General features: G+C 38.6%; 1 protein-coding gene across 4 annotated transcripts in view; it reads left to right on the forward strand.

Annotated features, from left to right (window-relative positions):
* Window positions 1–12,454, forward strand: part of PROX1 (prospero homeobox 1) — a 102,864-nt gene that overhangs the window by 25,627 nt on the left and 64,783 nt on the right. For 3 of the 4 annotated variants that reach the window (XM_020808672.3, XM_020808671.3, XM_072990190.2), the window contains exons 3-4: window positions 7,075–7,182; window positions 9,363–9,500. In XM_020808672.3, the coding sequence (XP_020664331.1) occupies window positions 7,075–7,182; window positions 9,363–9,500 (246 nt within the window). The remainder of the gene's footprint in view (window positions 1–7,074; window positions 7,183–9,362; window positions 9,501–12,454) is intronic. The other variant, XM_020808673.3, reaches the window with a different exon arrangement.

The following is a 12,454-nucleotide window of genomic DNA, read 5'->3' on the forward strand; positions in this document are numbered from 1 at the left end:
TTTTGTTGTTGCTATAATTTAAATAGGTGGCTAGATAGCTCAGTGACTTAGCTGTCTGACTGTGGGAACCAGCAGCTGGGAGTTCATTTTCCCACTGTGCATCCCAGAAGAGCCAACCTGTGTGGCCCTGGGCAAGCAGCAAAGTCCCAGGATGACCCCAGAAGAAGGGAATGATAAACCACTTCTGAGTACCTTCTGTGTTGAAAACTCTGAAAAGGGTCACCATCCGTCAGAATTGACTTGATGGCACACAGTGATGACAATGATAATGATTTAAGCAACATGAAAGCAAGAAATGCCTGTCCATCCACTACAGATCACCCAGAGGTCTAACAATGGATCATGACTTGCACTCTCCCCAACTTAGCTTTGGAGTGCCATGCCCAGCATCTCTTCTGCTTTTACCTGTTCCTCAAATCATAACCAGCTTTCTAACTACAGGGTCAGTTCAAATGAATAACTGAGTATTCCATGGTAAATAGATCATGTGGACAGTTCATAAATATATGCTCCTCAGTAATACTGTATATTACTTGGTTGAGCTAATCACATGTTACTGTCCTACATTCTTGATCATGGGGATGATAACATCTGTCTGTTAAATGTTCAAAGCACTTCATATGCACTCTACATGGTAGAAATTATTAGAACAACCCTGTAAGGTACATCAGTATGATTATCTGCCCATATTACAGATAGGCAAATGCAGGACTGGATTGAGGCTGTGAGAGAATGGCTTACTGAAGGCATCCAGATGAGATCACAGCATAAGTGAAATCTTAATCAATATCTTGTTTCATAGATCAGTTTATTAGCCATTATGTTAGGCCAGCTGTCTGGTCTTCCAGTGTTCTTTGTCTTTCTCAAATCAACTGTTAGCATACCTTGAAACGTGAGGTTATCTTTAGGTTATTTCTACTTCTTCGCCTAACCCCAACCACAACTGCCACTCTAAAATTAATCACATGTGAAATCATGCTATAATATGGGTTATACATCTTTCCATCTAACACCTTTCCCCTATAATATTGCAAGATTCCTATTTAATAAGATCTCACAATGTCCATATGTAGGTGGGATGAGTACTGCCCCCGTGTTCAAATGTCTTTATCTAGAGCTAAACATTTGTATACGTACTGTTTTTAGCTTTTAATATTGTCTTTTAATGATGTAAACTGCCTTGGTTCCCTCTTGGAAGAAAGACGGGGCTTAAATATTCTAAATAAAGATTTGAACAAATATTGCATGCATTCAGGATATCTGTACATAAGCTCTGCCCATATTATTTATACCCTCTTCAGAGCTTTGTATCAGGGCCCATGGAATGGGCAAGTGTAGGGTCATGGACTTCTTCTTGCAGTCTGTAGTTGGTAATGAAATAATTTTTACCTTGCCGCAAGATTGTGCACAGTTCCTTAATAGTGACAATAGTTTTCTAACTGTTCCTAGCCAACAGTGGACTTGGTGGAAGGGTTAGCCTATGTGGCTGTGTAGCCATTGATCAGATACATATCACCAGAAAAGGGAAACATTACTTTTTTTTGGATTACACTTGCCATAGTCCAAGAAAATAAGTGTTCCCAATTCTGCATATCTCTGATGCTTCATCAGGGCCCCCCATTATTTGTTTGTTTGTTTGTTTGTTTGTTTAAAATATTTTTATTCTGCCTTTTTCTATAAAATGACCCAAGGTGGTTCACATTTAAAAGCTAAAAGCAGTACATACATTTTAAAAGAATTTGAAAAGGATTATATTAAATCTGATAAATAACATCAATACTAAAAAAAAAACCTATTTAAAAGCAACAGACCACAACAATCTATTTAAAAAAATCTCAGATTGCTAATCACTAAGGAAAAAGCCAGCCTGAAAAGAAAGGTCTTTCATCTGCCTGCAGGAAGACAGCAAAAATGAGGTTGGCCTGGGTTCCCGTGGGAGGGAGTTCCACAGTCTGGAAGCAATGACAGAGAAGGCCCTGTCCTGTGTTCCCACCAAATGCACCTGTGAGGGTGGCGGGACTGAGAGAAAGGCTTCTCATGGTGATGTTAATGCCCAGGCAGGATCATTGAAGGAGTTGCCGTCTTTGAGATGGCTTGGACCCAAGAACTGATACTTCCAAATTATTTGGTCAGACTAGTTTATATGATACACTTACATGCTAAGCGTTAAATAAAAATAAATAAATAAATGAATGAATGAATGAATAAATAAATAAATAAATAAATAAATAAATAAATAAATATTATGCCCACAGTTTTATTTCTCTCAGAATCCAAACATATTTTAAAAACACTTGCATTTCCGCTGGGGCCACAATTCCGTCTAGAATATGTAGCCACTTTATTTTTCTAGCAGCTGGCCATATGTCTGCATTATCTGGAATTCAACGTAGGAAAAACCAAGCCGGAGAGAGGCATGTGAAGGTCTGTTTGTTCTCATCCAGGTTTTTGTTTTTTGTTCCTCTCTATTTCACATGACTGAATATTCATATATAAAGAATCTTTCTTAAAAGCAGCAGTTCTTCCCTTTGGAATGGAAAGCAACATCTGTTTCCTTGGAGAATCCAGGATAAGAGCGCAAGCCTAGCAGATAACAGCCAAGTTCAGGTTTTTGGTAGCAAAAGCCCTTCCTCATTTCTTTTCGCTTGTTTGTTTTGTTTTGCTTTGCTTCCTGAATACATCTTGTTTTTACAGTAAAACGCATCTAACCATTATCCTCCTTGTTTGAGGGCGAAAGGAGAGAGTTAATGTTTGTATGCCACATTAAACAAGATGAGAAGATGCACCTGCATCACAAGAGTTCCTGCCTTGTTCATGAATGTATTGTCTGTCTTTGCAAGCTAAATAGGTTTAATCAAATATTTAAGTTTTTATTCAAATTGCAAAAGAAACAGACAGCCAATTGTTTTTCTGCATGATCTTCCTTGTCAGGCACCCTTCTTTGCATCTCAAGAAAAATAGCCTTGTTCAGCCTCGGGCGCATTTGCATAGAGAATACTGAAGCACAACAGTAGATTGTGGGTTTCATTTTTGTATTCTTGTTAGAAAGAGGGCATTAAGATTGTCTTTCCAGGTGAAGATTTTATATATATATATATGTCGCCTTCCCTATCCTCCCAGAATGGTAGTCTCATAGATTCACAAAACTTTTCAAGTTCAACACACAATCCTGGCCAAGCTGAGGCTGTTTCAGGGTGCAGCGGGATCAAAACAGCAGCATTTTGATCAGAGTTTTTCTGGCTGACCAAAATGAGATGACTAGCAACAAATGCAAGCTTTTTATATACAGGGCCACCTATGATACAAATCAATCCACCTTGGATTAAATCAAGAGGAGCCAGAATTTAGCACAGTGGCTTGTGGTGAATTCAAATAAACATTACACAATGCAATTGCTATGAGTTTGTTTTTTTTAAATCAGGTATATTGGAAGAAACATTCAGCTTCGTCTTGGGCAGGAAGTGTCCCCCAGAAGGGAATGAAAAACCACTTCTGAGTACTCTCTATGCAGAAACCCTGAAAAGGTTCGCCATAAGTCAGAGCTGACTTGACAGCACACAGCAGTTATTACTTTGCCTTTAATGTGCATCCATGTGCCAGTACACAAACACACACACACACACACAGAGAGAGTCAATTCTGACAGGTAGCCAGGTTTATGGAACAACAACAAAAAAAACCTCCACCAGAGGATTTCAAAAAGGAAGGGATAAAAAATACTCTTCATATTGCTAGCCCACTGCTTAACGCCCAAGCCCAAGTATTTCCAACTAGAATGGACAATATAGTATATTGACTACCTAGGTAGCAAAACATTGAGCAGGAAAATAGAAATCTTATATGATCATCATCTTCTTTTACCATCTGCCTGCTTCCTCTTCCTTACATCTCTCTCTTTGCTGCTGCTGTTGTTTTAAGCAGGCTGCGTTATGCTTTGTAAATAGATAACACTCAGATTCTCAGGTTGTTTGAACACTATTTTAGGTTCAGCTGTAGTACACAGTTTCTCTGATCTTTTATGTTCCTGAGCAGATGTCTTTCATTAATTTATGGATTTATCATCTTTTCTTTTCTTTTGCCTCTCCCCCCCCCCCCCATTTTTTTTTTACACCTGGCAGCTGGCTCAGGTTTCAGGAGTTATTGTCTATTTTGCATTACACATAGAATTGAATGTCATCTGTCTTTACAAAGCTATGCCGAAGAGTACTGAGGCAGGCCACATCAGCTGTTGGGGCAGAGTCTGTTTGCGTTCTGTTTGCCTTCTTATTCACAACCCCCCCCACTTCACTCGGCTTCCCAGCTCTTCCTCCCTTTTACCTCCTTAATATTTATTTGTGCTCATTTTCTTTCGTGGCCTTGAATGGAGCTTAGCTCGTGTTCAGTACAGCTGTATGTTTACTGAATTATGACTCATTGTGCGCGTGTAAGTATCCTGGAAACAGCCAGTGCTTTCTTGGAAGAACGGCTGCTTTTCAGCACAAGCACTTAAAAAGAAAATTAACCAATTGGTCAGCTCAGTTTTAGTTTTTTTTAAAAGGCAACGGGGGGGGGGAAAGTCATCTCATTACTAGCCCTTAAATGTTCTTGTTATCTATTTTTAATCGTTGCTATTAGGGATGCTTTTCACAGCAATAATTTCATATTTGAAACTAGGCATGGTGGAGGAAGAATGTTGTATTTGCCTTAACAATTGCAGGAAGGTTTAGGGGAACAAAACACAGAGAAGTTTCCGAACATTTAAATTTGAAATTATCGCTCAATTCGTATTTGGTAGAGCATTTAACAGTTTGTATTGCTGCAACTAAAAGCAGGAGCAGCATTTAAGGAGAATGTGTTAGACTTCTGAGTTCAGATAACTTGCTATCTGAACTTGATTGGCAGAGATGGCAATTCAGCTGCCTAAACCATCTTGCACAGGGTGTTGTGTGGTTGAAATAGGAGCACAAGCTCAGTCATTGAAGCTCCTCATTGGAGGAGGGTTAAGATTCAGGGCATACCTAACTACAAGATAAAGTGTAGTAGACATGATTGCTCAAAGAATTCTCCTAGCAATGCTTACGAATAGGGATGAATGAAAGTTGTGCAAGACAGGATACCTTTTTTTTGCTTGTATCCATCAGGTCCAAAGGGTCCTACACAGCAGAAGTTACCAAGATATTGTATCCTATTTTTTTCAAAGATTTATAAGACACTACCACTGGAAGTAGGCTTCTCACCACAAAGCAGAGCAAATTATATAAGAAAATAGATTTCTGTTGGTGAAGTTTCAACTTGTCTGGAAAACATCGTACTACTGTGCAGTAGGTGACAGCTTGCTTCGATTACTTCATTTATGCATTTTGACAGATGGCACTGCGGAGTGTAATGCTCTTTTAAACTTCTCTATCATTCTAATGGAGGTAACGGGAGGTTCTTTCAACTCTTCTCTTGGCACAAGAAGTATGTCAGTCATAAATTATCTTCTTCGTAATCATTAAGCATCTAAAACAAAAATGCAAGTTCAGCTGAGCAGCTCAGAGGCCACTTACAGAAATTAAGGGCTTTAATCCGTTACATTTTCTGCATCCCTTTAAAATGAAAAAATGAAATCATTTTTAACACCTTGTGTTTAAAAAAATAAATAGATCTTGCCCTCTTTTTGCTCTTCTTTCTATAGAGCCCTGAATATTTTTCAAAACTATTATTTCATACGAGACTTCCATTACCCAAAAGAACCACTATCCGACAGCAGTAGTAAATGAATTGTATCTCTTACAGTTCTTGATAGGTCAAGTTCTATGATTGATCAATCTGTTTCTTTTCAATTTTATTTTTATACTGTACACGGGTATTTATACACAGAGATTTAATAGAATATGCTATTTTAAATACAAGGGATTTTTTTTCTCCCTGTCATGCTGCAAAGCAAGGGTGCTTCAGTTTCTGGATTACTTTCAATTTGTTTGACCTCCCTGCACCATAATGTGTGTTATTTAATAAGTGACATTTGTGTGACTGTGTATGTGTGGACTGTCTTTAAAGGAAACAGCCCTTTAAGAAGCTACCAGGAGCTATCTTAATTGACCTTGTAGGGGCCACATTGATTTTTGTCACGTGCCTCTTCATTTCTGATAAATTATAAAGCCATTAATTTGCAGAGGAAATGGCAGGGCCAGGCTGCTGCACAGATGTGACCAAAACTGCCCTAGCTAACGGTACACAAAAGAGTGCCAAGAAATCAAGGCAAATTGGGGGTGTTATGATTGTTATGGTTAGCTTTGCATTCCCTTCCGGATTCTTGTCTTCTTTCTGTTTATAGACCTGAAGGGTAATGATACTCGCAGGAAAAATTGGTTTTCTTGCAGGGTGACCAACCCTCATTAATACTGCTAGCCCCAAATACATGCTTGTATCTGGCAAGAGTGCATATTATAAGGCAAAGATTTTAGAGGGGGGTGTTATTATTATTATTTACATATAACGAGGTGGTTTCTAACCAGTTCATGAGGAATTTGGAGTCATGGATTCCACACAATGACTCCAAAAACACACATTTTTTGAAGCTAAAGATGAAGTTCAAGATGCTGTGAAAATAAATTCTAGTTGTATTCTTAGGATTTCATGTGTGAATGATACAAGGCTGGAAGAGAAACCACACAACTGCAACAAGGATAAGTGGGATGTGTGAGGCATTTTATCCAGGGACACATGTGTCTTATATATTTGCTTAGCAACAGGTCAAGGCATAGGCTGTGCGCAGAACTGACGCTTGTAAACTTTCAGCCATCAACTTGCAAAGAACCAGTATGCCCAATTTTAAGCATATTTACTTGGGTGGAAGTTCTGCTACATTCAGTGGCCATTTTGTTCCCAGGAAAGAATGCACAAAATTGTAGCCTGAGTTCTCTAAATGCCGATTCATGTCTCCCATTTCCTTCCCTTCCTAAATGAGAGGACCTCTAGAAAGCTGCATGTTGAACATTAAATTGATCAGCCAACCCTAAAAACTCTTCTTCCAAAAGGATTTGATTAACTCTGGTTCTTGATCAGTGTATTCTCAACAAGCACTTTTCCTTAACTGAAATTTAATCCTACATGCAGGAAGGTTTGTCGCCTAACCACTTGAAAAAGGCCAAGCTCATGTTCTTTTATACCCGTTACCCAAGTTCCAATATGCTGAAAACGTACTTCTCAGATGTGAAGGTAGGAAAAGCCCTTTTATTTTCCTTTTCTCCTGTTGTCTTGACTGCATGTTTGAACCCTCTGGATGTTTATTGGTTTTAATTTGAATTTGCTCATAATATAACTTGGCAAAGTCTTCATAACTTTTTGTGTGTGCAATGAATTTATACTAAGACGTGTGTGTGTGTGTGTGTTTAATTGTACTTTTTCTCTGTTTTGTTCTTACCTCCCCCTGCTTCGTTCCAATGTGAATACTTTAAAAAAAAATACAGTCACTTATTTATATTTTAAAAATAATTGGATGGCACAGTTTTGCATCTGCAAAATTTCTGTTGGTGGCATTAGCGTACTATCCGAGAGCATTTCGGGGGGCTGTTTAATTGTTCCATTGCAGGCGTGTTCCTCATATTCCACTTACATTGGTGCCCACTATAGAGATCCACTTTTTCTTTCCGTCCCCCCTCCCGGAAAAAAAAAAGAAAAAGAAAAAATGCGACATTGAAATTCCCCATGCAGTAGCTGCTTAAAAACAAAAGTGATGATTGTCTCTTATTTACAACTTAATTTGTTGTTGATGCAGAGTACACTGAACATAAGGAGGATGAATAAACTGACAGATTCAGGCCACATTATTCAAATGAGGATATGAAAGCTGTCGACGTACAGCTGCATCCTCCCCTCATTCTACAGAATATTAGGACCTCCTGATTTTTTTCTGAAGTAATTGTTCCTTCACATCAACTTGATTTTTTGTGTTAATCACTGAAGTTTTTTATTTTTATTTTTTAAAAAACCCACCCAAACCTAGTTTGGGTTCCAATTATTCTAATGACAGACATGGTATCATTTTGTAAGCCTTTTAAAATAAACATTGCATTAGTTCAAATTTGCCATGTTAAAATTCCTTCCGTCACTGTTATTTCCTCTTACACACCCATCTTTACAAAACTTTAATTCCCACCCCATGAAGCAAATGTATTTGGTTTTCTACTTTGGGGTTAAAAGTTTTCTCTCTTTTTTTGTTTATTTTGTTTCTGCTTTGGGATGCTCAGTGGGTGTGTTGGCCAAATTCTTTTCAATATTCCTTTTTTTTAAAATTACAATCTGTTTTGCATTTCTTTTTTGTTAATAGCCTCTCACTTTCTTCTCATTTCAAAAAAGTACTTTATGTTGTTTTAATTTACTTTCACTGAACATTTTATCAGTTTGCATGTGTCATTTCCTCTGTCCACTCTGAGAAGAGCTATCGCCATTATCCCACTTCTTCCTCTCCCCTACGGAAGGCAGAAGAACATAACTTTTCTGGCTTTGGATGCACCATATTGTGTTGTGCCAAAACCAGTCTCTAAACTATTTTTCACCCAATAAGTTATTTTTCTTCTTATGTTTCTTTTCCCATTTATTTCACAATGCATAGTCAGCGATCAAAACAAAACAAAGCTATACCCTTCATTTCTCACCACACAACAAAGGCATTCTCACGTCTTTACTTCTATATGTTTCATAATTTTGTTGGTCCTTATTCATTTGACTTAGTATTTTCCCAGCTTAAGTTTAGGTGTTTACAGTTTTCATGGCACATGCGTTAAACATCTTCTGCCCAAGTGGCTGGAGTTTCCAGAACATTGAGGGGTGGAGATTGTGGTCAGCACTAGCTCTACAATTAGAAAGCTTAGCAAAGGTAGCAGGACAATGGAAGTGGTCAATAACACTCCATCATAGACTTATCAAGTCCCCAAAACCTGTGTCATCAGCAGAGCAGAGGACAAATATTTTGAGGACTACAGTTCCCAGACTCTCCCAAGCACCATAGTCACGCATACTGGGGGATGCTGGAAGTAGTAGTCCAAGAACGTGGCTTTCTCTAGCTCTGATCATCTACTGTGAATTATGCAGTAGGCTAAGGAAAAGCAACGCTTTTAGGGGAATACTACCTGCAATGCAACAATGGAATGGCTATGGAGACTTTGGAGCCATTGGTAATATTTGCCCACAGTTCGGCTTGAGATAATGCCTCTCTGCTGTCCTTTTCTCGAGTGGATGCTAATGCAAGGAGCTGTACGGGAAAAGAAAAGTTCTCTCCAGCATTTGGTGCCTGTTGTCTTTTTTCAGCATGTGACAATCTGAACACTGGTCTTCTTGCGATGTTGCCAAAGTTTCTATGAAATATTTTGATGTTATACCACCTTATGTTTATATAGCATCATTCATCCAGAAGAAGCCCAAAGTGCTTTACAAACAGCCAATATAGGGATCATTCACCCACCACTGAAAGGCAGCCACTTCCGTGGTGGAAGGCCACAGCCATTCGGGGTCAACAACATCACACACCAGTAGATGTAAATATTAGATACATTCCTCTTTCTTCGGGGAGTGGGATCGGTGGGTGGGTTTCCATGTTGATATTTTTTTAATGCTTTAATGTAAAATTTCTTGCGGGTTAAGTCAGCTTCTCTTTTAGCTTGCTCTGAAGAATTGATCAGACTGGCCATGGTGAGCAGGATTGGGTAAATATTTATTTCAAGGTGGAGGGGGTAGCCTGAGATAGCCTGTATCAGCAAAAAACACAAAGGTCTTATGCCACTTTAAAGACTAACAAAAATTTATAGGGCAAAAGCTTTGCTTCTGCTGAAAGAGACACAAAAGCCCACAAAGGCTTAGGTCAAAAAAAATGTGTTAGTGCCCCAAGATTTTTTTTTTGTTGAAAGCTGAAGAGCAGACCCTTGAAGGAATTCTACACCTCTCTCTCTCTCTCTCTCTCTCTCTCTCTCTCTCTCTCTCTCTCTCATTCTTTTTTTCTCCTTTTTTTGCTTTAGGCTCATCTTTTAATTCAAATTTTCAGCACAGGAAATAAAAGGAGACCTCTTATTACAAAAGTTTAGACAGGTTTCTGCATTCTCCCCCAGAAAGAGTCTAAGAAGAACTGATTTACACTGGATGAGGCAATTTCCTTTTTTAACCTAGTACAGTATTGTTATAATTTATAGTGTCTCTTTCTAAGGCGGGGATAGGAACCTCTGGCTCTCTGCATGTTGCTGGACCAAACCTCCACCAGCCCTGATCATTCAGCCATGTTGGTTGAGGCTGATGATCCCTCGCAGTCTAGTAGTATCTAAAGGTCCATCCGTTCCACACTACAACAGTATCTTTGCAACTGCTGTTCTTTTGTGAGCCTTCTTTCCTGAAATGCTTCAAGTGTATATTGCAGCAGTTGACTCTAGGAGTATCAATGGCCACATCATACATAGAGATGGGGTAGAAATCATTTTGTGTGTGTGAGGGACTGAAAACAGATTCTGAAAATATTTTCCTATGAGCATGACAGAAAAGGAGTTATAAAAGAAGAATGGGACCCTGGTATGATTCAATAGCAAAGGCGTTTTTCTTGCACATGGGTTGCTATGGGGAAAAAACAGTGTGATGTGATCCACACACCTATGATACGACTTATTTTAATGCCACGGTGTCTATTCACAGCAAAGCATTTCCCCCTCTCCAGAAAGCAACAGTGTCCTGCATCTAACAGCACATTTTTGTACTGAGTTATTAGTCAGATTACACCAAACAATGATTTTTAGATGCCAGCAGGATATACACTGGAGAAAATACACACTCTCCATGCCAGTAAGACATGTCAACCTTCTGTGCCAGTTTCTAGGACAGGTCACCAACTTAGTGCTCACCAGGTTTTTGAAATACAATTCCTTTAAACCCAACTGCAATAGGGTCCTTCTCAACTGAGTGGCACTACAACACTGTGGGTGTTCAATGAACCACTTCCTAAGTATTTCCTAGACTGTGGGGATGGGATTTCTCTGGGTTGGTTCTGTTGCCTCAGTGAAGGAAGATTGAGTTTGCGAGACATGACCTGGGCTGTTAATGATGATCGGATATCTTAGAAGTCATTAATTTGTAGTGTTGCTGTAAGTGGGAAGTTACTTGACAGCACATAACAACAGCAAGAAGAAGAAGAATAATTTATACCAACAGCTAGATAAGACGGGTAAAGAAGAATCCCCGTGCAATATCATCCGTGATTTGAAATAAACATTACAGCAAATGTTGGTCACAGACTAATGTAAGGAAGACCTTATTTCCTTAGAATCATGCTCACATTCTCAAAGAAAAATAAAAACTAATATATGAGGACAGAGAAAAGTTCCCATTTTAATGTCAGCTGTTTTGGAGTCTAGAAAGGAAAGTAATCTTGAGATAACATTTCAGAGCAGATCATTTTAGTTAATGTGGAAGAAGAGGTAACTGAAGGACTTTGTTAAAAAAAAAATGGCCACGGTAGAATATGAAATGTTTCTCCTAATTGAAGCATGGCTGTAAAAGCTTTTTTTAAAAAAAAGAAGAAATCACACGCATACGTTTTAATACCATTAATGGGCAAGGTCCAATGAAGCCTGAACAGAGTTTCCACGCCTAGAAGCTCCTGCTCATCCCCAGGGCTTGTAAGGACCCTTCTTTTTCACTACAACGTATTGTGCCCCATTAAAAATCCATTCCGAATAAATAAATAAATAAATAAATCAGGGGGATCTTTCAGAGTGGCTTGTAAAGCAGCACGAGAAGCTGGAGTTGAAACAGCATGCCTGGAAAACACACATGGGCTGTTTGGATTTCAGCCCAACCATTGCAATTTATCCTAATGTGTTGTACAATAAATATACAAAGTCCACTTCAGTACTCTTTACTGGGGCTGTGACAGTCTTCTCCTCCAAGCAACTTATTTTTACATAAAAGCCAAATTGACAATATTTTAAGAATAAATAGTAAAACGTTTTCTTAAAACAAACCAATGAAAATAAAAGCATTGGCTTGGAAATAAGATCTGAACTGCCTTCATTGGATCAAATTAATTTAGTTAGCTTCACTAAAATGATCCTCTTAATTTTCTGTAGAATGTATTTATCAATTGAACCCTTCCATCCTCTTCTCGCTAAGATCTTGTTTTAATTAACGAACTACAGTATCTTTAGTTGGGCTTTATAAGATGCAACTCCAATTTTGTCTCTCACTTGGCAGGGAGGGGGGAATTCTCCCAACCTGGTGTGGGAACAAAAATGGATTTTCCTTGTATCATCTTCTTTCGCTCCGCTTGATGTTGATTTCCATGTATAAGCTAATAATTCTTAGACTACTAAATACAACAGATTCAGTGTCATTTTAGCTTTGAAGAACAGACCCTTCCAGGCTTTCCAACCCAGCAGTGTTAAATGATGTATCTCATTCCCTCCACCCCTTGAGTCAACTGCTGCCTAGCCAGATTAAGGTGTCAGATTGATTT

This window comes from Pogona vitticeps, chromosome 1 (assembly GCF_051106095.1).
Source record: "Pogona vitticeps strain Pit_001003342236 chromosome 1, PviZW2.1, whole genome shotgun sequence".
NCBI lineage: Eukaryota > Metazoa > Chordata > Lepidosauria > Squamata > Agamidae > Pogona > Pogona vitticeps.